This window comes from Phaseolus vulgaris, unplaced genomic scaffold, assembly GCF_000499845.2.
Source record: "Phaseolus vulgaris cultivar G19833 unplaced genomic scaffold, P. vulgaris v2.0 scaffold_30, whole genome shotgun sequence".
NCBI classification, from domain to species: domain Eukaryota; kingdom Viridiplantae; phylum Streptophyta; class Magnoliopsida; order Fabales; family Fabaceae; genus Phaseolus; species Phaseolus vulgaris.
In genome coordinates this window covers 255,939-283,193 of record NW_027174098.1, presented here as the reverse complement: position 1 = coordinate 283,193, position 27,255 = coordinate 255,939, and the positions used below count along the sequence as shown (strand labels likewise).

The 27,255-nt window shown below is 28.5% G+C and overlaps 2 protein-coding genes across 2 annotated transcripts; one reads left to right on the top strand and one right to left on the bottom strand.

Annotated features, from left to right (window-relative positions):
- Positions 1 to 4,830: 4,830 nt before the first annotated feature.
- LOC137817338 (large ribosomal subunit protein eL37x-like) lies at positions 4,831 to 5,612 on the bottom strand. The gene is made up of 4 exons (XM_068620626.1): positions 5,518 to 5,612; positions 5,304 to 5,439; positions 5,133 to 5,234; positions 4,831 to 5,051 (listed from the first exon to the last, which is right to left on the bottom strand). Exons 1-4 carry the CDS (start codon positions 5,518 to 5,520, stop codon positions 5,005 to 5,007), a joined length of 288 nt encoding a protein of 95 aa, XP_068476727.1. The 5' UTR covers positions 5,521 to 5,612; the 3' UTR covers positions 4,831 to 5,004.
- Positions 5,613 to 16,400: 10,788 nt separating this feature from the next.
- LOC137817332 (3-ketoacyl-CoA synthase 12-like) lies at positions 16,401 to 18,550 on the top strand. The gene has a single exon (XM_068620594.1). The coding sequence runs from the start codon at positions 16,644 to 16,646 to the stop codon at positions 18,063 to 18,065; it is 1,422 nt and encodes a 473-aa protein (XP_068476695.1). The 5' UTR covers positions 16,401 to 16,643; the 3' UTR covers positions 18,066 to 18,550.
- Positions 18,551 to 27,255: the final 8,705 nt, after the last annotated feature.

Here is a 27,255-nt window from a genome sequence, read left to right as displayed (position 1 = left end):
GTCTTTTTTTTATTTAGGGTTTAGGGTTGGTAGTTGATGGTAAACGTTGGTAGTTCTGGTAACTTTTTTTTTAGTGTTTTTACCAGTGTTTTTTTTTTTCATTTTTTGAAAGTCATAAAGTCTAGAAAGAGAGGTGTAGAAATAATGTGCAAAATTAAAAAAAAAAGTATTTTCACTCTGAAAAAGACTAATACAAACTCTTACACAGTCCTCAAATAATAAAATTATTTTCTTAAATATTGCGGCGGTAAAAAAGTGAAAGTAAAGAGATTAAAGTATTTAAAGAATTGAGATTATTTAAAAATTGAGATTATGTCATCGTCATTTAGGTTACTTTAAATTTTTAAAAGGTTAAACTATTTTTTCATATTAATATGAAGGTGCAAAAATAAAAGTATGAAGAAAGAATTTGCCATATAAAGTGGGTGAAGTTATGTTACCGCAACGAAAAGGGAAAACAATAGAAATAGAAAATAAAAATAATAAAAGAAAGAAGTAAGTTGTTTCTTCTTGCACCCTAATCAACCTCATATTTTGGGTTTTATCGTCGTTTTTCTCTCTCCCTGCTTTCTCATTCTATCTCTGCTCGCACTGTCTCTCCTTATGAGCCCCTCCTTCACTCCCTCCAGCCTCACCGGTGAGAAAGTCATCATCATCGTTTCAGCCACCAACCCTTTCACTCTGTTTTATTATATACACTTAGCGAGAAGAATGTCTTTTGATACCATACCGGTATGGATAATAGGGGTGAGTAATGTTGATCCACATCGATACACGATGCTTACTTCACTCTTGGTTGTCTTGTTTTTAAGTCTTTTTTTCTCTTCGCGTGCCTCGGTCGGCCGGCGGGAGTACCTGCGATTGCACTCCGACGCTCAAGTCAACAATGATGCTTAGTGAGAATTCTCCGATCACATGAAAAACGTACCTTTTTTTCCTTTCAGAAGTCTCTTTAGTAGGTTGACTTGGGCCTTGACCGTGTAGGCTAAACAACTGATGGCTAGAGACATGCTTAGTGACCTTTGAGTTGTGCCTGATGGTTTCCTGAAATCCAGAGAATGTTCCAGAGAATGTATTTAACTTTTTCAACAGAGGTTATAACTGCTCGTTCCACATGTAGCCACGTTCTTTATTTAATTAAGTCATTTAACGTAAATCTTTCGATCGTCCGGTGCCGACCTGTACAGATATATCTAGGACATGAATTATATATAACGAATGGATCGTGACAAGTGGGCATATATCTCTTACTAATAAAGATGTTGTGTTCTTTGGGGCTAAAGGTAAAGTGGGAGAGGTGAAACTTTCTCTTGAAATTGAAAATGTGTAGTTTTTCTTATTCTGTAGTTCGTTTTAGTGTAGAGCCAAATGGTCAATCCTGGTTCCAGTGTCCTCAAAAGCCGGTTTTGCAATTATAGATCAATGATGTGAAATCTTTAGGTTTCGTTCTTAATCAAGGCTTAGGAAAACGGATCACAAGATTGCACGTAACACGATGTATGGTTAGTTGTTTTTCTTCACAGTATGATAGGGGGTTGCCATTGGAAGTGTTCATAAATTGTACTGTAACATTAGTTTAGTTTTTATGCAACAGAGTTAGAAATGTAGTTGAATTTGTTAGTGATTAATTTTAACGATGGTTAATAATTATTTTATTATATTTAAGTTTCTCATGTTTTTTGTAAGGCTATATTTTTCTTGATTTGTTTTGTAGATGCTAATGGAAACAATTTCTTTGCGAAAAACAAAAAATATAACATTAATTTTAATGTCATATCTTTTGTTCTTCACAATGAAATTGTTTCCATCAACAGCTACAAAACAAACTAAAACAACCTAACCTTACACAAAAATATAAGAGAGAGAAATTTTCATATAATAAAATAATTATCAATCATCGTTAAAATTAAGCACAATAAATTCAACTACATTTCAACATAACAACTGCATTTCAATATAATACTACTTCATATAAACTAAACTAATATTACAGTTTATGTCCTCTTCTAATTGCAAATCTCAATCATATTGTGAAGAAAAAATACTAACCATACAACGTTTATATGTGACACATAAATAAAATGAACAATACCTGATTTTTTAGATAACATTTTCTTGGTTTGTTTTGTAGGTGTTGATGGAAACAATTTCTTTGCGAAGAACAAAAGTTATAATAATGTCATATCTTTTGTTCTTCGCAATGAATTTGTTTCCATCAACAACTACAAAACAAACCAAGAAAAAACCTTACACAAAAATATTTTCTTAAGAGTAGCCGAAGCGATCTACATTGTCAAAAGCATTTACAAGAATCATGAGATCATAACCCTCACCTGTGTATTCAACACCAACGACATGCGATCTTCAATGTTTTCTCTCTCTACTCCGTTTGGAAAAAAACTCAGTAAAAATGAAAGAGAATAGATCAAAAACAAAAAATTACACAAAATATTCAAATGTATACTCGCATAATATTGACACAAAAACGCATAGAGGGAGAATGAAAAAGAGAAAAGAAAAGTGCACAAATATACGAAAAAACAAATTTGCAAAGAAAAGAAAGAAAAAATGATAGATGAATAAATATAATGATAAATAATATATAATCATAACAATTGTAACAAAGAAGTTGGGTAAAGTGAAGAAAAGAATGTGCATACCTAAGAAGAATGAAAAAATTCTTTTTGTTGAAAGCATGAAACTTTCTTCTTTTTTTCTGTATCTTTTTTGTTATGGAGAGAAGTTTTTGGATGGTGTAAGTGATTTTTCTCAACCATTATAAAAGAAATGAAGAATGGAATTTGAAGAAAAATGTTTGGTTGAATAAGAATGGAGTTGGGATGATACAACAAAAAATTAAGAATAAGAATGGAGTTTGAAGAAAAATGTTCAATTAAGTAAGTGAAAAAGAGGAATGACTCCATACAATTTACAATTAATCCCCAATTCATAATTAAAAAATTTAAAATTTCAAAAAATTAAATTTCAAAATTCAAATTTAAATTTCATATTTCAAATTTTAAAATTCAAAATTTATAATTCAAATTTAAAATTTTAAAATTTTAAATCTAAAATAAAGAAGACACAAAATATCTCCTTTTATATATTTTTAAAACAATAAAATAAAATATAAGGATAAAATTAAAATAAAATGATATTAACATATAAATCTCTTTATATATAGGGATAGATATACAAAGAAAGTCATTTGAAAATTTAGAAAAAAATCTCTTCAATTTTTTATATAAAGTCACAACTAAAGATTATCAATGTTTGTTACATGATTACACCATTTTAACATAAATTAGTGACAAACTGAGTTGTTAGATCAATGAAGAAAAAGAGATAAACAATTGTCCCAATGGAGTTGCGACAATTAAAGTTTTTGAAAATTGAAATAATATCTACAGTTTACTTGGATAACTTGCACTTAAATATGAATCTTATTAAAGCCTTTCTAACACGCGCGCGCGCGCACACACATATATATATAAAATCTTCAGAGTTAACAATTGATAAAGTTAACTCATCATATCAATCTTTTTAGCGTGTAGGCCTTCGTATTTTTAACAGTCGCCGAGTTTAAGCGACCCAAAAAACATTGGCAACATATATATTCAAAATAATTATAAATTTTATGGCGATCAATTTGTCTAAAGAACTATACAACTCAATTTGTTAAAAAAAAATAACAATAGAACTTTTAAAGTAGCAAGAGCAAGGTGAAAACTAAAAATACCGTAAGTATTAAGATTAAAAAAAACCTATTTAACGTAACATAAGAAACCATATACATTGCCATTGTCAATTATTAGAGAGAGAAAAACATAAAAAATTGAAGAATCTCTTATTTATCCTTCCATCACCTTTCTTGAGAAATTAAGTATAACTCTTATAATTTAATAGTGGAGATTGAGAAGCAATGAATACTACAATAGGTTAGGGTACAAATATTTCAAGAAAAAGTAAGATGAATTTAAGAGGATAATTATGACTGTTGCTTCTTCTTGTTTCTTGTGGATACTGTTATAATGGCATAATTATTTGGGCAAGCAACCCAACAATGACTATGAACAACGCAATTTCTTAAATTGTGTCCAACAACTAGGGATTATTAAGAGTAAATTTTTCAGCATTTGTAGAATTTTACCTGCGAAATTGATTAGGAAAAGCAAAAAATATTCGTATAGCTAAATTATATCTACTACAGACTTGCATATTCTAAAAATTCTTCTATCATGGAAACATTATAGAGTGAGACATGGTTGTGGGGAATTTCGAACATTCACGGTTTTGTTATCTCTCTCGTACCTATTGAGATGACTTGATGCATTTCTTGTTGAAACTATTCTAGCCAGCTTGGATGTCAAGCCATTTAGATTGCATAACAACAAACCGATAACCTTTTGATAAATCCTATAAATAGTGGCATATTTTAATCTTCAATAGTCAAACTAAAAAGATAACTTCAAATCAGATTCTTGGAAGGAAAAAAACAAGAAACTATCAAGAATACCAGAAAACCCACCACATGAATGGCCAATGAATACAACCACAAGAGAGACCCCAGTCTAAAATATCTGTTCATTGACGCAACCAAAACTTCAAACATAACTTGACATCAGGAAGGAGATTTGAATCAGGATTGTTTATACTGGGGAAGACATTCCATTCAAATAACTAAAACCTATGTAAGTATGAACAAAATGTAAGCCAAGGCCATAATCAAAACTACCTTATTAGTATAATTACCATAAACTAGTTAATTATAACTCATTGCGAACCACAAATCCAAAAATGAGGCCTGAGTAGGACACTACAATATAGAAGTAAAGAAACTATCAAACCAAAATTCCTTATCATCCTCAAGTTGAAATAGAAATCCATATATATCAAATGAGATTAAAACGACAGAAAGAAAAAATGTTCCACAGGGTTTCGCACAACAAAGAAGCCTTAACTCCTACAATTCAATGATCCAGGAAAATTGCTACCTTCCAAAGCTTAGGCATTGGTAGCCGCTCCCCTCTTTCTGGGTGCAGCCTCGGTACCTGATTCAAAATGACAACGTTAACAAGAACCCAAAATCAATGCCCAAAAATTAAAATACTCAAATAATTAATCGACAGTACCCTCTCTGAAGCCGCTCTTGAATCTGCGAGGCACGTGACGCAGGTACCTCATCCTTCCAGTTCCAGTGGTCTTTCGCCTAATGGCCTTCACGCTCCAGTTATCTGAAACCCTCAACGAGTCAAAACCGAATCTTCAAACAAACGCTTATTTTAAAAAAGTATAACAGTTACATTTTCTTGTGCGCGCTGCTGGGAAAGCACACGCCGAACACCGACTCTTCTGGAGGTGGAAGCTGCGACGGCCACATCTCACGCAGAGGGTGTGGGTCTTGTTTCTCCTCTTACCGAAACTCCCTGTTCCCTTTCCCTACACTCATTCAAAATCCAAACACCATCAGAATCACATTACATCAGGTTATAGAGAATAAGCGAAAAAAGACGATACCATTGTAGCAGCAGAGAAGAAACCCTAAATGTTGCAGAAGGAGAGGATTTATATATGTGCCGGCACAGTGGGTTAGGTTATTTTTGTTTTGGGCCTTTGGCCCAATTATAAAGTGGCGTCAAAAAAATAAATAAAAGGTGAAGTTAATAGAAATACGGGTGCGATAAGAACTTATGGTTATGACAACACATGGCATGCAAAAATAATTTTCTTAGCACGTTAAATTCTTAGTCTCATTCGTGCTTGGATCATAATAATTTTCTGCATTTGTTTAGTTATTTGTGCCAGAAAATATTCAAATATTCTGTATTGATAAATATATGTGTATATATGATTTATAAGCAATTCTTATCTGATTGAGAGAAGCAAACTTTCGTCTACATTAGTGTGTTTTCTACAATAAACTTATAAAAATGAAACTCTATGGTATGATTTAAAGACACAGTCCTTTGGCAGAGACACGTTTGGGCAAGAGTTGTATATGAACTTAGGCATGGGGTCCTGGAGAAATAAATTTCTGACATCCATTCGAGTGAACGATCAACAATCCTTGGATAATAACCAATTTCATTGTCTGTGGATTTAACATTGTGTGTTGCATCCTCTCACAAAATAACTATGTCTTCAATACATTATGCATTAGATGTCATGTCAAAACATAACTAAATTCATTATTAATTTATTATATATATACTCAGTCCATTTTTCATTCTACGTTATACATTATTTATATCATATATTTCAAATTTTACATATCATAATGTACATCATCAATCACAAAATAACTCATACATTCGTATATCAAATTTATTATTTAAAATTATATTTTTTAATTCACCAATCATCCTACTATAATAATATTAATGTTACTATAAGAAAATCATCAAATAGAAACTAATTTTAAAGACAAAAAATAACTATTTTTTTTGACTAAATTAAAGATCATTTTAGAGACTAGACAAATTATTAGTACCTAAATCAGTTTCTAATATTGATAAATAATTTCTAAATTATTATCTAATTAAGTACCAAGGTTTTAACTACCAAATATTTAGATTTTGAATTTGGTAAAAAAACTTTGATAGCTAATTAAATACCAATTTATAAACTATTTATCATAATATAAACTAATTTAGAAACCAATAATTTGTTTATTTTTTAAAATGATCTCTAATTTAGTCATAGTAACTAATGATTTATGATCTTTAAAATCGATTTTTATTTAATAATTTTCTTATAGTGTGTAATATAAATATATCAGTTTAGTGAATCATATACAAATTTAGTATTTAGAAACATTTTAAAATATGTTATTTAAAATATAAAATATATTCTCTTTACTTATGTTTTTTGAGTCTATTTTTTCAGCTAAAGGTTTGCCCGCCTGATGATTTTTTTAGTTGTAAAAAAAACAAAACTCTCGTATTTGTATTGAATGAATTTTGCTGCAAAAAAATAAAATGATAGGGACTAAACATCATGAGTTTTCAAATATGACAATCTTCAACCAATTTGACCCACTTGCGCATTATACATATTAATTGTAAACAAATACAAATAATTTATTATATCTATCACTTTCAACAATTCCACATCTCATTCCTATAATACATTATTAACTAGAATCAATATCACAAATATCTCAAAAATCATCATCAAACATATTATTCATATAAAAAAATTAAAACACTTTGAATATTTTCCAACAAAACATATTCTCTACAAAAAAAACTCATACATATTCCGATCAAGCCACATCCACAACCTATAGAATTTATCCTAAGGTTCTATCAAATTATAACTAGTTTTCCTTATCTATTCCATTTGTTAAACCAAACATGAACTCTCAACTTCATTGCTTTAAGAGAAAGGTTAAACTTATAAATAAAATATTTTGATCAACACTCTAATGCTACAAGAAAATCATAAAATAGAAATTAATTTTAGAGACAAAAAATAATTAGTTGGTGTAGTAACTAAATTATAAATCATTTTAGAGACTGAAAAAAAAATGATTTCTAAATTAGTTTCTATTATTGTTAAATTATTTATAAATTGGTATCTAATCACTAACCAAAGTTTTAACTAAGAAGGTTTACATAAGTTTGTGTAAACAATAAGAAAAAAAAAGTTTTTGTTGACACTGTCCACACAGTAAATAACACGGTTCAACAACCCTTTATAATAATATTATAAAAGTTTAGATTAAAAATTAAAATGAAAATAATTAGAATATTAATGTATCTGTTTGTTAGGTATATGTTTGTACTGTTTATAGTGTCAAAGTATCATGGTCCAAACAATAAATGCATGATAAATAGTTGTTGTAAAAAAATACATTTAGCAGTAATTAATAAGATACAGGGTTTGTTTTCAATTATAACATTCAAACGAATTTTCGGTTTTTAATTAATTCAAATAGAGACCAAATATAATTTTAGATTTTTTATAGATAAAAGTTAAACCAAAATTCGTTGATTTAGATACTTTCATAGTTTTAAAGCTTAAAATATATTCATATATTTATAGAAAACGTGTAGAAAGTACATTTTGCACCCCAAAAAGAAATCTATTTTCTCTATCCATGTAGACAAATAAGAGCTTACATTATTTTTAAAAGTAATTCTACAAGAATTTAAATTAGAATATAATCACTTAAAAGAAAGGAAAGTAAAATATAAAGTGGCTTTCTTAAAGTTATTTTTGAAAATGACATGATTACTTTTCATATATATATATATATATATATATATATATATATAAATTTCATATCCAATTAGAGTTGACTTTTTTTTAATATTTGATTGATATTAGATGTGATAATCAATTTTTTTTTTATTAAGAGAGAATACGTACCCTACAAAAAATTATTAAATAGTAACTAAATTTAGGGCAAAAAATAATTAGACACTATATTAACTAAATTAGATACTAATTTAAAAATTAAAAAATTAATAGTATCTAATGTTGGTTTATATTATTAATAAAATATTATAAAATAGTTTCTAAATTGGTATTTAAATTATCTACCAAAGTTTTAACTGCTTAGTATAGAATGACTATGTGTTAACTGAGGTGGAATACTAAAGAATAGTTGGAACATTTCTGAAGTATCATCTTTTAATTTATTTATTCATTACAGATAAAAAAGAATATTTAATTTTCTTCATAATTTTTATATGATTCATGGTTTTTTCGAGATGTTGCAAAGAAAAGTGTCTTCTATTACTTTTAAAGTATTTGAATACATCTGTCATTTGTTATGACTTGTAGGTTGGAGAAGAAAGTAATAATTTAAAGAAGTTTCATCCAATAGTTCGGCTATGGCTAGAAAAAAATTAAATGTGTTTGTTATGTAAAATGTACTTGGAGAACACTAAAACTGAAATTGACCCACCACTTTGATTACTTCTGTGTGTGTTGTTGGATGCTGCACCAACTTCACGTTTTCATCCACCATGCAACTCACAACACAACACCCATTCAATTCCAATGCAACTTGCATAAAATCCACAAATCAATAGATATATATGCCACCAACAAAGGATATATATGCCACCAACAACTGTGTTCTTTCATTTAACTACATGTTCATCTTAAACCAATCAAGTAGGAGATAAAGCATATGGAGTAGATTAATATGTTATATGTATCTACATGCTTAGGAGGGATATTTGGTCTGATTTTTTGTAGGGGTATGAGAGGCTCAAACACCAATTTTTGTAGGTTTGTTTTGATTTTTTAGGGGTATGAGAGGTTGAAAGATATTTTTTTAGGTGTTTTTTTAGGTGTTTTTGAGATTTTATATATTTTTTAGGTGTTTTTGAGATTTTATATATTTTTCCTTTCTATTTTGTAGTAAGGTTGAAGTATTTTTAAAATGTTTTTATCTATTCATTCTTTCTTCAATGATAATTTTAAAAAAGGTAGGAAATAATGATAATTATTATATTTATATTTAGTGTATTTTTACGAAGTTTTGTTCTTTTCTAGCTTTTATAATTTTACAAATTATTTTCAAATTTTATGAATTTAGATGATAAAACTAAAAATAATGTGTATGGATACAAAAACACACACAATGGTGTAAGAAAATAAACATATAACTACGGAAACTAAATGATTCATTAAACTTTTCATAAAATTAACATTAAATTGTCGTGTGAAGTTTTTACTTGTTGCAAAAATACCCACCAAAGCATTTTTTTTAGGTATTTTTTTTTTTTGAGAAAAAACATCATGGGACTAAATCATTTTCAGAAACATCTTCTTTAGAGATAATTTTGTTTAAAAATAGGGTTAAGCACTAAATGAGTTTTAAATGAACCTTGATTTAATTAGCCCATGTGCAGAATCAAGCTTTGCATGAACATCAGCACATTTATTCCCACCACGTAAAGTAAGTTAGAGAATATTAAAAGGATAATTCCATTTTTTGCCATGAAAGTGAGAGATGCCTAACTTCCTCTCATTTTAAGTCTAATCACAAAAAAAAGGGTAAAATATTAGTTATATTTTTGTAGTAATTGTATCAATCCTTAGTTGTACGACATGGAAAAGTTAAACACTAACACAACTAAAAAGGGAAAAAGAAAATGCTAATTTGAAGTTTTGTACGTGACAGACATAAGTATCTCTTTCTTATTCTACGTATTCACAAGTTGCATTATCTTACTAATAGTAGTATGATAATGTATTATAAAATAAACAGCGTACGTGACAGAATTAACAAAAATTCATCGAAAATTATAAAATTTTAGGAATCTCATTAAATAGTTTTGTATCGTTTCGTTGAAGATCTCACGTCAATAAAAGATAAAGATATTTCATATATAATATATAAGCAAGTGTAAATCTCACTTTATTGTGATGGAAAAAACGTACGCGGAAGCAACACACAATCATGAATCAACTGTAGAAAGATAAACGACACAAGATTTACGTGGTTCAGTTGCTAACTATAACCTACGACCACACATGTAACTATTAGGTTTTCATTTTATCCTGTTGCACACCAATTACAAGTACAATAAGTATAATGATCTCTTTAAATAAATATTATAAAAGAGACACAATGATTAACTCACTCACTAAACATGGTGTCTAGTCAGCCCAACCCAATTGGTTCTAGTTTCATATCCAACGCAATTTTTTAAATTAGGTTAGGTTTCTCATATATAATATATAAATGAGTGTAAATCTCACCTTATAAACCAAATTTTTAAGATTAAACTAGGTTTAAAGTTTACTTTTTAATATGTATTATAATCAAGTCTACCATAAAGAGAGTATATTGAACTTATGGTATGAGGTAGATGTGTTAGAAATTTCACATTGACTAAATATAAGAACATTTTATATTGTGTAAATAAAAATCTTCTTTTATAAACCAATTTTATAAGTTTTAGTAAATCTCCACCGAAGAATCATTATTCACTTGAGGCCATGTTGATGCTTGGCAATGTACCACTCTATGATTACTATTATTAGCAATGGCAAAAGCAAAATAGTAGCATATATACCTATGGATTGATGCATACATAAAACTAAAGTGGTTCATTATCATTTATTCATGGCAGACAGCAACATGGAAACTTCGACGAAACGAGGAGGTTAATTACAGCATTATCTCACTCATTAATTTGGCCGAAAGTGTTTGGTGTTCTTCTTCGGCTTCAAGAAATTTCCATAGCCTACTACCAAATTTTACACTTAATATAATCACCCATGATTCTGTTATAATGTAAGAATCTTATGGAATATGATAAAGCCAAAGAGTGTAGAGACTTCTCTACTGAATTATTGAGTTAGTTGTTCTAATGAAGAATTTGGTTTATGTATTTATGGTTCTCTTATCTTATCACAGTTTTAATTAGGTTTGTCTTGGTGGAGAGTCGACAACTCCTTGATTTTTCTCTCATCTTCCTTCATTTCTTTATTTTTAACAACATCATTTTGATTTGATTTATTTTAATAATTTCTTCAAAGATTGATCCTGATATTATATTAGTTTATATTTGTCAGTGAACCATTCTACTAATTGCAGCAGAAATGTTTGGTAAGACAGTGTATGATGTTGTGTTGCTATTTTTCACTCAAAATTGTATTATTTCTGGTTAACATCATATCCTTTATTCCTAACTCTGATAATGTTAGGATTGTTGATTTAGAATTTTCACTTTAAAATTATTAGGAAGGTTTTGGTTAATAGGTTTAATAGGTTGAGTAACATATCTCTAAAAATCATTTATAATAATCAAAATGTCAAAGGTTGTGATATAAGAGATATGAATTTGTTACATAAAAAATCTAGAAAAAGTGATGTCGCCACTAACATTTCTTATTGATGTACTTAAATGTTTTGGGTTTAACAATTGTCTATGTACTTGGATTTTTAGTATCCTTAAATATGTTAAACTCTCCATTATGGTTAACATGGGTTAGTTGCTTAGTTTGAATGTTTTAGAGATTTAAGGTGATGACACATAATGTATATATTTATAATTTTATTTTACATTGAAAACAATTTCAATGTGTTTTCTTTTCAGTTTTTAAATATTTTCCTTTTAATTATAAATTATGTTGCAACTATGATGCTCATTTCACTACAAGAAAATTATTAAATAATACTTAAATTTAGAGAAAAAAATAATTAGTCATTATATTGACTAAATTAGATACTATTTTAGAGATTAAAAAATATTTGGTATCTAAAGTGGTTTCTATTATTAATAAAAATGTATAAAATGGTTTTTAAATTAGTATCTAAACTAGCTATTAAGATTTTAGCTACTAGTATTTTATATTCTAAATTAGTCTATAAAAGATTAAGAGACTAATTTAAAATATAAAATAGTAAGTAGTTAAAACATTGGTAGTTAATAATTAGATACCAATTTAAAAATTATTTTATAAATTTTTAATAATAACATAAACTACTTTAAATACCAATATTTTTTTAGTTTATAAAATATCTCTAATTTAGTTAAATAGTAACTAATTATTTTGATCTTATAATTAATTTTTATTTAGTTTGGTTAAAATAATGGATTGTGGGAGTGATTTGAAAAATGTTGCAACTACTAATCATCAATGAAATTGCCTAAAAATGTGGGTGGAGGGAGTATATGTTGTTGAAGATTTATGGTGAAGTTGATTGTGGAGTTGACCATGAATATCTACACATGGTTTAAAATGTCATATATGCATTATGTTCTACTTTCTTATTAATCATTATAACGAAATTAATAAAAAGTTCGCATTAAGTCCTAACAAAAATAAAACACATGTTTTCTTGTCTACATATAGTGTCAATATTCCATCACAATTTCAATTTTAAAAGAGAGTTTCAATATTTCATTACAATTTTAATTTTAAAACACATCTTAATAGGAGGAACAAAAGATATATAAATTGTTTTTAAGCTCGACTCCTAAATGATATGAGACTATATTAGTGTACCGGATAATGACAAAAATTAAAGAACCATATTGATAAATTGCGAGAAGTAATGAAATAAGAAAAACGTATTAAACCTAGTATTTAAAAAGGATATTTAAATATTCTACTTCGTTTCTTTTTCTTACTAGGGAGATAGGATCTAGAGAACTGTTGATTGGATTCGTCTTCTTCCTTCCTTCAGGCAGACTATTAGAGCTTCAATGTGGTCTTTCTCACCTTAACATTATTTCTTCAGGTCTCGGTCACCCTATTTCAGGTGAAAGTCGAATGGGGGTATCTGCAGAAGGCATTCCGACGCTCAAGTCAGCAAAAGGGGTATTCGGCACTCGGAGGTGTACAGTGATGAGGACGTACCTTGTTCTTGGAATACGCGTTATTTATATTATTTTAATGGACTTACCTTATTGGACTGGATTAGTGGAGTGGATCACACCTATGAGCATATTACCTAGTTTTTAATGGTAGTTTAACTTTTTTGATCTTGATTTGAGCGTTAATAGTTTAAGTGTGTCAGTCGACTTACACGGACATACTAAACTCGGTCAGTTCGATCAAAGATACCAAATTATAAGATACCAAATTATAGAAGTACACTTACTTTGTGAAGAGTTGTCTTCGTTTTTCTTATACACGTTGACTTCAACGTTAGAACCAAACTTCTTTGTGTAATAATTATTCGGCTCAAGCTTAGACTATTTTCCTTAACATGCTGGGCCTTCTGTTGACTTTATGTATAAAAACTTATCCATGCATTAAATTGTGAAGGACATATTAGGTGTGCATCGATTAAAGTATTAAGTGCTGTGTTGATTTAGTCAGTTAGGAAATTTATAGGATAAAAAAGGTGTTCCAAAATGGAGTGAAGATTTTTCCAGGAAGTTTCCAAAAACAATAGTTAATATTTCTACTGGAAATCAATTTGGAGAGTGTAATTCAGTTGGTTGGGACTATGAGTTTTTGGTTAATATTTTTTAGACTTTTCGATAATTAAGTTGATAAAAACATAATAATATTATGTTATTTAGTAGTGTAAGAGTTTAAGAATATGGGATAGTTTTTATTAAATAAAAATGTATAAATTTGCATGACTCGTTTCTCTTTTAAAGGCAGTTTTTAGACTAGACGATAGAAAGTTTGTCCATATTCTAAAGATAGTAACAAACTATTAATATTTTACTTCTCAAAGAAAATGAATCAAGTCTAGGTGCTATATGTGTTCGTCCTAGTTCATATAAAATACGAGACACATTGGGAAGATAATGTGTAATTCCAAAACCATTGAATTCAAGTTGTTTCTTCTTTTTGCTTTCTTTTGTTTACTTTTCCTTTCCGTTTTCAGTGGAACATGCACTTTTGTCATAGACTGCAAAAAGATGCACTGTAAACTTATCAATTTGTCGATCATATTGCGAAAAACCATACTTTCAGATCATTTTTTGAAATTGTCTAGTGATGAGAGATCAATATTAGAGGATGATTTTGTTATGATTTTTATTGATAACGAGTTATCAACAAATCATATATAAATATCACAGTAAATTATTTTTTTTATCATAATATTACACTTTATACTGAAGTTGACTTCCTTTAAAAAAATGAAGGTTTGACTTAACTTGTAATAAGATCCAATAGTTGCATTGACACAAAGGTTTTTTAGTTTTATACGTTGTTGTTGATCTTCTTTCTTTGGCTGAGTACAAGTTCCCTTATGTTATGTTACATCTTGAAAATGAGATTACTTTTATCTCCTTAATATTATAAAATAATTTTTAAAGTGGTTATTATAGAAAATGACAGTTTTATTGTATATAGTAATAATAATAATATGCAATTAGATAATAGTTTATTATTTTTTACTCTATAACACTGTTAAGGTTTGGAAAAATAGGTATCCCCCATATACTATCACATTAATTACTTTCTAAGTTTAATATGCTTTATAGTTAAATCTATTAATTCAAGTGTATGACTAAGACCTACTTGTCTATCTGCATGACATTTTTAAGAGTGTATGACAATAATAAAAATCATTGATTTCATTTAAGTTTATGTGCAGTTGTGTGTTAAATTTAATCAGTACACAATATATTAGAACTTATCTGTGTTTGATAAGTTTATGTATGTAATATCTTTTACATTAACTAAAAGAATATGTGTTTTAATAATTATAAATATGTTAAAAAAAATTTAAAATTGATTTAACTGATAGTAATATTAAATATATTTTAATAATTATATAAGTCGACTCTAATAATATTAAATATATTTTAAAAACAAAAATATTAGAGTTGGTTTAGTTGATTATAATAATATTAAATATAATTTTATTTTTAAATTTTGTAAAAATCATGTGTATTAAAGTCGTTCAAGCCGTTATTGATATTTTTAGTATTTATTTTAAGTTAATGTGATTAAGTTGATGTTAATTTATATGATATGAATGTGATGTATGTCACAACTAATAGGAACCATCTCTTATTTTTTATCAAAAAATTTGAATTTGAATATGACAAATCTATTCATTTACAATATTCTTATCTTACTTTTTATATAAATCTCTTCAAATTCGTCTCCTTAATCCACATTCATCTTGTTCACGCAGATTCTTCTCTTTAACACACATCTTATTCATCCATATTTATCTCATTCAACCACAATCATCTCATTTATTCACACTCATTTCATTCATCCACACTCTATCTTTCATCCATGTACATATCTTTCATTCACTCCTCATCATCTCATTTATTCATACTTATCTCCTTCATTCACACTCATCTTCTTCGTTCATATTAATCTCCTTCATCCACACTCATTTCTTTCATTCAGTACAATTTTTTCCATGTTTTATTTTATTTTTATTAAAGATGGAGATGTTATACGAAAAACTTCTTTTAAAAAATATATTTTATTTAGTGTCGATTAACCGAAATTATCTATTAATAAATAATTACAATTTTATCATTTTTTATTCGATGAAACCCAAAGTTACATTCATAATCATCCTGTTATGAGTTTAGTCAACAATACTGGTATATGTCATTGCGATTCGACCCAAACACTATAATGTGTGGTTATGAGAGTCGTTTTCTGATCAACATAAAATGGGTACCAGTGGTGAATTAGCATAGGTTATTTCTTCTCATTTGCGTTGATTTTTGGGCTTCTCTAAAGTTGATTTTTCTTGTTATGATTATGTTTATGAATATATCTTCTTTCTTAAATGTGGATAATCCTATGGCAACCCTACTACATGCAATGTGTCATTTCGTTTGTTGTAGCAAGTTGCTTGTTACAGCCTAGACTAGCTGGCGTTGTAATTTAATATAGAGAACATTTGGAAGAAATTGAAACTTACTCACCAGAAAACTCTTCCTAACATGCTCAAAGTGTGACTATTGTGCTTGCTTTCTTTCTAGAAACAAAGGTTGACACGAAAGCTTCCAAGAGATAATGCTGTACAAATGCTAATGCTAATTAATATCAATACCAATATTATTACTATTCTTATTGAGTATTGACATTTTGATCTTAGGTACTACCAAACTCATTCTCTCATCACTCTCACCCTTGTTATAAAGTACTACCAGTTTTTGAATTTCAAACCCATCAAATTCTTCTGAGTCTTGCGTTCACTTCCTCTCCTCTTCCTCTCTCTCTCTCTGATGGAGTTCCTCATATTACTTTATGGTGCAACAACACTGTACTTGTGTTTCCTGATCTGGAAATTGTTTGATCAGAGAAGGGACCAAGAGTGTTACATATTGGAGTACCAACTGTACAAGCCAAAGGATGAAAGTAAGCTTGGAACTGAATGTTGTGGCAGGATCATAGAGAGGAACAAGCATTTGGGTCTGAATGAGTACAAGTTCCTCCTCAAAGCCATTGTGAACTCTGGCATTGGTGAGGAAACTTATGCCCCAAGCAACGTCATCGAGGGTCGTGAGGCAACTCCAACACTGAACGATGGTGTCACAGAAATGGAGGAGTTTTTTAATGACAGCATTGCCAAGCTCCTTGCAAGGTCAGGCATTTCCCCCTCACAGATCGATGTGCTTGTGGTGAATGTCTCTATGTTCTCCATTGCTCCTTCCTTGACTTCAAGAATCATAAACCACTACAAAATGAGGGAGGACGTAAAGGCTTACAACCTCACTGGGATGGGTTGCAGTGCTAGCCTCATTTCATTGGACATCATTAGGAGCGTTTTCAAGTCACAAAAGAACAAGTTTGCTCTTTTGGTGACTTCTGAGTCTCTCAGTCCAAACTGGTATAATGGCAACGACAGATCAATGATTCTCGCCAACTGTTTGTTCCGGAGTGGTGGGTGTGTCATACTTTTGACAAACAAAAGATCCTTGAAGAACAGGGCCATGTTGAGGCTCAAGTGTTTGGTGAGGACTCATCATGGGGCAAGAGAAGATGCCTATAGTTGCTGCAGTCAGAAGGAAGATGAGGAAGGGAGGCTTGGGTTTTACCTTGCCAAAAACCTTCCCAAGGCAGCTACAAGAGCCTTTGTTGATAATTTAAGGGTGTTGTCACCCAAGGTTTTGCCAACCAGGGAGTTGCTAAGGTTTATGGTTGTGTTCCTCATCAAAAAACTGAGACAACCTAGTTCCTCCCTTAAGTCTTCAAGTGTTGGATCTAATAAATCCAACAAATCTCCTTTGAACTTCAAGACTGGGATTGAACATTTTTGCCTCCACACAGGAGGAAAAGCTGTGATTGATGGCATTGGAATGAGCTTAGATCTGTGTGAATATGACCTTGAGCCAGCAAGAATGACACTCCACAGGTTTGGGAACACTTCTGCTAGTAGCCTGTGGTACGTGCTGGGTTACATGGAGGCCAAAAAGAGGCTCATGAAGGGTGACAGAGTACTGATGATAAGCTTTGGTGCTGGCTTTAAATGCAACAGTTGTTTGTGGGAGGTAATGAAGGATCTGAGGGATCGTCCTAATGTGTGGAACGAATGCATTGATGACTACCCACCAGACTCCTTGGCCAACCCTTTCATGGAGAAGTTTGGTTGGATCAATGATGTTCAAGAAGCAAGCAACTTCAAATTTCCAGCTTCTTTCAAGTAAGGTTACATATTGTTCAGAAATTCTATAATATCTTCAGAAACTTAAGAGTTTTGATACTGTTATTCTTAAGAAACATTCTTCCATATGTCAAACTCACACAACTACTCACAAAAAAGAAAACGGTATCAAAACTCCTATATTCTTGGATACTATAGCATTTTTTTAAGAGAAAAATGAATGAAAAAAAAGAGAGAAAGAAACACCAGAGTTTAATATTTCCTATCTGGATTAATTTTTTGGTAAACTATACTTATTATTGATGAATCCCTGAAGGGTTCATTACCCAATAAGGTGTGCCCTGTGGCCTAGCATGGTGTTATGGTTTCCTTTCCCTAGTTTGATTTGTTTTGATAGGATGTGATATGATAATACTTTTTTTTTGTGACAAAATATTGTACTTATTTGAAGTTAATGTTGTTACTATTCCCTGTATCCCTTTTGTTCCTCAAACATGGTCGGAAATTGGAAGGATGGTTGGAAAATAAGTTTTGTGGGGTTGTGCATGGATTCTACCTTTTTATATTTATTTTAAAGCTTAACCAAGATATGTTAATGGGTCATTATTTTAGGGTCACAACTCAATGCAACTTTACATTCAATCCTCCGTTTCCGTCGTTGTCAATTTACTCTAGAATCATAATCCGTTTCTCTTCCGTTCTGTTAAATAAATTCCTTTAAAGCTTTTCATAACTTCAAGATATAGGTAAATTAAGGACATTGTGAAGTTAACTATTAACAAACATTAACATCATGGTTGAATCTAATCACAACGGCCTACGAAAAGTTAATGACATAATTATACTAGTAATCAATATATTATTGAAACAAATAGTTGTACTGGAGAGTCATGTGAAGTGAAACACACTTTGTCCAGTGTTTTATAGTAAATAATGTCATGGCTTACACATAATAAGAAAGATGATTTATGATTTGAGTGTGAAAGATATGAATGGGGAATTTGAATTGGAAACAAAAAGTTATTGTGAATTCTACAAGGCAGTTCCATCTCCCCTGTCATGGTAAAAGTAATCTGACACAAAAAAAAAGGAAACTCTTTCGTGCATATCAGAAGAAAGGGTCCCCACCACCATCAATATGATAGGTTGAATTTAGGGTAAAGTAGTAAACGGTTGGCCATTGGTGATGACACATGCTTGCAAAATTCAAAATTCATACAAAAATTAATTTTTTACCTACATTTTATTAAAAGATTCTTTTTTATTTATAATTTAGTAAAAAATTATTCTATTTTTTTAAGTTAAGATAACAAAACATATGTTAATTATTTGTTATATCAATTTATGAAGCTTTTGGATATTGTTAGGTAGGATATTGTTAGGTCATCGATCTGATCTGATGTTTAGTTATTTATGGGTCGTTTTCCGACCTTTGTATCTAACATTATGAGGGAGCACTGGTCAATGGATTTCAATTAATTAGACTTAATCATGCTTAACGACTCAATTAAGACAAAATGATGACTAAAAGTGGAGAGGTTACAATTCGATCTATATATGTCTGATTACAAAAATGACATTATTTAACATATGATTTAATCATCATCTAATAAACAACATAGGAAGTACTCTCAACTCCTATTTCATATTATACTCATTATATTTAGCATCAGTGTCATCAGAGGAGGAGTCTCTCTCGTTCTCAAAAGTTTGAATCACCTGAAGGGAGACCACCACTAGGAGTTCATCCAGATTCCGACCTACCTTGAATTGGCTAGAATATATATATTGGACCATATAATAATATTGAAAACTAATATTGTTTTATTATACTATTATAAAAAAATTTGTTAATTGGTTATATATAAGAAAAGAAAGTTATGAAAATAGCATTTCTCAATATAAATATAAATTATAATGCAGCTTCCAATTTGTAAGAATAGTTTGTCTGTCCCTGAAAAGTTGGGAATTTTTTGCAATTAAACCCTAGTTTCAAGAAACAATGACGAAACCTTATCCCAGCATCACTGGACTAAATCAAGGAGAAGCAGTGAACGATTTCAAGTATTGGTTCCTCGATTGGTACTAGGTTTTGGGATTGCAAGATCTGGGCCATTCTTAATTTCATGGATATGAAATAAATTTAATTGAAAAGGAAAAGGAAAAGGAAGAACTTGGCGTTTTGTTTAATGGCAAGTGAAAATATGTTGAGCATGGAATGAATGTGGAATTGGTGAGGAATTAATAGTGGAGTGTTTGAAAGGGGTGCAGTGTTGAGAAACGAAAGAGTATGATTCATAAATGTAGTGCTTGGGATTTTTGTTACGAAACATTCAGAAATGGAAAAACCATGTGATGGAGCTCTGTGGGAACAGATTGACAGCTACTACAGCAGCAACCTGCAACAAGAAAACGTGCCATAAATTTGCACCACTTTATAAGAATTTACTGTCATCCTTCAAAGGGAAAGGTAGGGTTAAAGTACACTTTTCAAACAAATACTTTCACTTTTTATAACTTACACTTCCCTGTCCAATCAATTATTATGTAAGATAATCTATATCTTCTATATATCAAAATAAAAATATTCTCTATTATTATTATTATTATTGTATATATATATTAATTAAGTGTAAGTACTTCTTATAAATCAATTATTATTAATAAACAAGTCAATAAATAAAGTATGTTTAATTATCTTTTATTATATTTTAATATATTATTTATATTTTGATTTTAAATTTATTAACATAATATTATTAGGGATTATATTATTTATGATTTTTTTAAAGTACATATAAAAAATTTACATGTATATAAGTTATATTTGACATGAGATCCTCTGAGGTTTTTTTACTTCTATGTTTAGATGTCCATTTCATGATTCAGACCCATGTATTTCGACATAGCATAGTTTTTATTCTTCTTTTTCACATGACACTATCTGGCATCAGAAAATCAGACAAAATTTGGTTTTGGAGAACCGAATTTTGAGATTTATTAAATAATATGAAGAAATTTTTTGAGAATAAATATAAAAATAATTAATTGAAAACAATTGTATGAAGGAAATATTAAAATTAATTTTTTTTTTTAAAAAAATTATATTTAGTAAGTGTGTATGATTTAATTATCTAGAGAAGTAAAAGTGAGATAAATAAATTTTTAGAAATAGATATATTTAAAAGAAATGTGAATAAGCAAAAATTTTAAAGAATTAGAAGAAAGTAATGGAATGCATGTTATATAATTGAATTGATTGAGTTAAAAAAATATACATTATTTTTTAAAGAAAAGTGTATGTAGTATATTTACTTTAGAGAAAGATATTAAACAAGTAATTATGTAGGTTTATTTTAAATGTAAAATAATAATATGGGTAGGTATTTGTTTAAGTACAAAATTTTATTTAGGAAATATCAAAAATTAAAAATATAATTGGTTAAAATTTGAAGTTGATAAATTAATTTTGATACAGTGAATATTTTAGGTAATGTATAATAGAGTTTTATGCACATATAGATATATAGAAAAATATAAATTGTATGTGAAGTTAAAAATTGTAATATTTTATTTTGAAGAAATTGAAGTTTAAAAAACACATTATAGATAAGGTTAACTTCTGGAACTTTCTTTCTTCACAAAGATAATAACTTTTACATATTGACTACAACAAGTAAAGAAACATATCTGTCTATAAAAACTAAAAAAAAGTTTAACTTTTATAATTTTCAAAGCAGGTAAAAGATGACAACCAATAAACGTGTCACAAACAATAAAAAAAAACAATAATTATAATTAATCACCAATCAATTACTCTACGATATTATTATAAAATGTTTCATAATATAATAGCGCCATGAAATGATAGATGTGAAATTATCATGAGTCATACATAAATAAATGCTCACGAGAATAATTGAAAAACAACAATGGAAATTTTAATGCTCCCCTTCAAGCATCCAACACAGGGAAAGAGGGGTAGAAATGAAAAAAAAATGCAAGATAAAATAAGAAAAAAGAAAAAATAAGTGGAAACGAGATAAAAAATAATTAATATTATATATACGAAAAATATTGTTTTTACAACTGTATAATTAAAAACGTCAGTTTATAATCTTTTTAAAAAAAATCAATTTTTTCACATGAACTCATATTTTAGTATGTAATTTGTTTAAGTGTATAAAAGATAATATTTTATGTTTGAGTAGAATAGTGAATTTTTGTTTCAGTAAGTAGTTTGAGAGTGAAAAGCATTAAAAGTAGCAATTATGGAGGGAGAGAGAGTCAACTGCACATCAGCGAAAACGCGTGACTCCAACTTGCAACAAAGTCACATGGGTGTTCATTGCCCCATCTAAATTAGTAAATGATAAATAACTAGCTACACCCTTCTTTTTGGCCCAGCTAAGTAATCACGGAAAGTGTAAGCACTTTTTAAAATGTTTCAAGTCAAATGTCTAAAATAATTTAGGGTTTATAACATTTATATATTTAGTTTTTAATATAATAAGGAAAAAACAGTCTTGGTATTACAAGGAAAGATTTGTTTAAACTTTGATAATGAATAATATAGTTGAGTGTGCATTGTGTCATATGTGTTTATTAATGGAAAAATTAATATTAGTATGTAATTAATATTGAAAGAGATACCTAAAGATCAAAATACATGTTGAAATATATTTTTTTTAAGTTATTAAAACATAAATTTTAAGTCTAATCCAATTTTATAAACTGTTTTATAAAGTGAAATTTGTATCCATTAATATATTATTAAATATTTATCCATGGTAGGAAACAATAATAGAAAAAGTTTATTTGACATTAATTTTTTTTTCACTTTCACTTTACAACCCCTCTTAATTATAAAATATTATGTTTTCTTAATAAAAAATAATATAAACAAAATTTTAAAATAAAATAATAACATATTTAATTGTTAAGTGAATATGAATGAGACTTGTTAGTGAGAAAAATATTTATGATATATTTTGACATCTAACTTTTTTTTCTACATTCACTTAACATTCAACAATATTATTATTTTAATTATTTTTTATATTATTTAATTATAAATTTATCCTTTATTATATATATATTTTTTCTAAAATCATAAATGTATACAACTGTAAAAGTATCAAAGTATGGTTTTTCTAATATTTACATGATAGGTGTAACAAATAAAATATTTTAGGTTCTTGAGTTGGGAAAAGATAAAGTCAAAATGAGAAAAAAATGGTGTGATATAAATAAAAAGTTAAATTAATTTTTATTTCTTACTAAAACAAAAACTAAACATTCTCTTTCAAATTCTCTTCCATCTTCTCTAATGGATAATCTTATATGTTTTTTTCTTTTATCAATAAATTGTCACCTGTAAGATAGCTAAAGAAAATTGGAGAATAATCATCTTTAAGTTTTTCTTTGTCAATCATCTTTCTTTTTTTCTCCAAATTTAATTATTCTCGTAAGAGACACATGTGGATTTGTTAAGAGGTATATCATATGAGTTGGAACTTATTTGATATATTTATTGGTTAAACTTATTTGTGCATATACATATACATGTAATGTAAATTAAATTAAGATAATTTTCCATTTCTTAACGCGTCATTTAATTTTGATAAATATTAAAACATAAAATTAAATATAATAAAGAATAAAAAAATATAATAAACGTGTAATAACAAAAGATTAAGATATTTTTTTTAGATTCCATATTCTCACGCGTTAATTTCATTATCTTTTATTAATAAATCACAAAATCATTCTTTACTAGTTTCTCAATTGTTACGATTTAATTTTTTAATAGTACCTAGGTTAGAAGATATGAATATGAAGGAGACGTGGTCCCAATATTCATTTTATCTTACAAGAATGTTGTTTGTTTCTATATTGTTTAAACGAGTATAAATATTTGATTTTGATGGTTTAATATTTAAGTGTTGTTTTTGTATGTTAAATGGAATTTTGAATGTTGTGGATTGCGTTTTAAATGATATTATATGATGGAAATAATATGAAATTTAATTCATACATCTGCAATAATGTATAGATTAATGTTTGTTGGTGCATTAAGTATTGATGCTTGTATAGTAACAAAGATCACTGATATTTACTGATGATCTAAGTCACATAAATTAAGATATTAGGTGGTGAGAAACTTATGGACGAGTTTATGCACACCGTGACATATGTGAGATGCACATCTTGAGTTGTATTGAACTTATCCTAATATTTTATCTTGAATTTACCGGTAATCTTTGGATTAAGTGTTACTTTTTAGTAACACTTACTTAATACAAGTCTTCCGAAAGACGTCAATTGTTATTCTATTTGTTGAATATCCTGGATGTGTAGGTCTATGTGAGATTTATGTGATTGTTTTATGTTAGGATTTGAAGAAGATTGAATAATTGAGAAATTGATCAATGTAATTTGATTTTCTCTTTTGATTTAATTGTATATATTATAAAATTTTATTTTCACTAGCTTACCCTTACTCTTCTTATTGTGTTGTGAACTACGATGACTGCACTATGTACACGAGCAGATGATCATACAAGTGTCAGAAGTTCTGGAAGATTTTAAGATGTTGTTTTGAACCTTATATTGTAAATATTTATATTTCTATAAGTTATAATCTTGTAATAGGAATACTGTGAAAACCTCTAAATTTGTATAAAGATCGGGACAACTTGTATGGTAATAGTTATATGTATTTTTTGATGTTACAAATTATATACTCATTTTTATTGTATTAGCGATAATAATGATATATATTGAGTATATTATTTTTTATCTTAAAATTTTTTGGTCAAAATCGACCAATATTCCCGTATTTATCTTCCACACGATCATATTATATATCTCAAATGTTTTTCAAACAAAAAAAAACTATTAAACTATTTATCATTATATAATTATAAATATATCAAAATAAAATCATAGAACAATCACCACATTATAATATAATTAAATTATATATGACAAGTTTAAAACCAAAAAAAAAAAAAAGTCTCAAACACCATTCTGAATTAAAAGTTATGGTATGATATTACTTGGATGATTAAAGTTAATAATTTAATTCAAATTCCATCACCAAGTCCATCATATCTCAATTCACAAATTTCATACTAACAACGTTATACCCTATCATCGAAACCATGGCAGTTGCACATATAGTTCTCATGGACGCCTAAGTTTCTAATATTTGAAATCAATGTATAATTTTAAACAATTATGACAATTTTAAGTTTTGGCTCATCAATTCACATGTAATAATCCAAAAAATTCATCATTGTTTCAGTTCTCAAAGCTCGGTAAAAAAACTAAAACTGTAATTTTGGTTCATCAACTTCAAAACACAAGAACCTGTCTGAACCAAACTATTAAATAAAAAACTCAATTATCTGTCTAATCTTTGTATTAAAGATCAAAAAGTCAATGTACGAGATTTTAAAAAAGTTTATCATGGTTCAAAATTTTCTTTAAACGATTCAATGTAGTTTTTTTTTTCGTTAGATTGTTTTCATTAAAACTGATTTTGCTACTACATATTGAGTTACACATGTTATTATTATATTGAATCATTTAAAAAAAAATTGAAACCTTTATTTTAAATTGTTTTTAAAAAGTTGGAACCACATTATTATTTTTTTAAATTAAAATCAAATTAGACTAAAAAAACATTAAATCTTTTAAAATATGAAAATTAAATTAAATTTTTATACTTAATATAAAGATTAAAGTGGTAATTAAGTCTAAATAAAATCCAAGTCAATCTATAACTTTCTACGTACAAACGCTTCAATCAAAATCAATTTGTCACATATAAGCTAGTTTATAAGTTTAGGCAAAACTAATTTCCCTTATACTAGTTTTTTTTTTCTTTTTAAGGAGAATTTTGAAAAGATTATTAGAGCACAACACCAATTGAACTCTTTGATCACTTTAATGTCTTTAATCCTAATAAAAAAACTCTAAAATAGGCTCAACTTATTTTAAGATTTCCCATTCCGAAACTGTCCTATGCAATTGATCATGGTAAATTAGTTAAAACAAATTCTCCCTACACCCAATCAAATATGGTTGACATCCTATTACTTTTGTGAAAATATTAAACTAACCTTAATAAAATGAAAATTAAGGTTTTTTGTAGTCTCTTAGTTTTCCCTGCACCCAACACATTGCAGTCCCTTCGTTTTCAATCTTTCTGCCGCTTTCTTCTTTGTGTCGTTTTCCATTCAGTAGCGGCGCTTACCTGTGACGAAGACCAACCTAACAACGACATCGATTGTGGTGGTGGTGGTCAGTGCGGCATCGCCTGTGACAAAGTTGGACGACGAGAGAGAAGAAAAACCACCATCACACTAAAACGGCACGTCCACCACCACACTAAAACCACCTACGCAGCTCAAACCAGCACCAACCAAAGAGAAGAGGAAAACCAAGTTTCTTTGTGCACCCTACACCTTTTTCAAAATAAAGAAGACAAGGACAAAATTGAGTTTTACAAAGTTCGTCGGGTGCAGGAAGCAATTGATTGGGTGCAGGAAGCAATTGCCACTAGTTAAAGGCGGAGAAGTGAAATAAAATAATTATTACTTAAAAAACCTCAAAATTTAACCATCCACACCCCTCTTAACTTCTTGCAAGACGAGGTGCGAAAGGAGGAGAATTGAGTGAAAGTAGTGTTTGAAGGTAAAGTATGAATAGTAATAAGAAGAGAGTTTTTTTTTGTAAGGTAAGAAGGGAAGGTTCTCTCTTTGTACTACCTCTTAAATACTAAGCGCGCACACCCTTCTCTAAACATTGTACTTTGCATCATTAAATAAATTAAAATTGAGTGTAAATTAAATTTAATTCTAAATTCTAAATTATGTCATATTCGTATTTATTACATAAAATACAATCCTAAAAAAGGAATATTAGTTATACAATTTATCTTATTATTAGTTGTTTGTCATCTATTTCAATCTTTATAAGTGGATTTATTCATTTAAAATATTTAATATTTATTAAAAGATATAAATTAGACGAGGACGTTTCGGTAAAAAAAATAAAAGTAAAATATTTGAAAGAATTGTCCTAAAAAGACAAATATATTACTTAAAATAGTCCTTACCATATGTGGGAACAAAGGTAATACACACAGTTTTTTTTTAAACGCTCTAATTATAATTTGGAAAAATTAATTTTCAGACTTCATGAATTTGTTTTAATTAGAAGAC

Bases quoted from the DNA above. Each gene is read 5' to 3' on its own strand.
- LOC137817338 (XM_068620626.1), bottom strand. The intron at 5,235-5,303 runs GTAACTGTTATA...TGAGGGTTTCAG, and splicing joins AGCAGCGCGCACAAGAAAAT to ATAACTGGAGCGTGAAGGCC. The intron at 5,052-5,132 runs GTACTGTCGATT...ATTTTGAATCAG, and splicing joins CAAGAGCGGCTTCAGAGAGG to GTACCGAGGCTGCACCCAGA.
- LOC137817332 (XM_068620594.1), top strand. From the start codon at position 16,644: ATGGAGTTCCTCATATTACTTTATGGTGCAACAACACTGTACTTGTGT.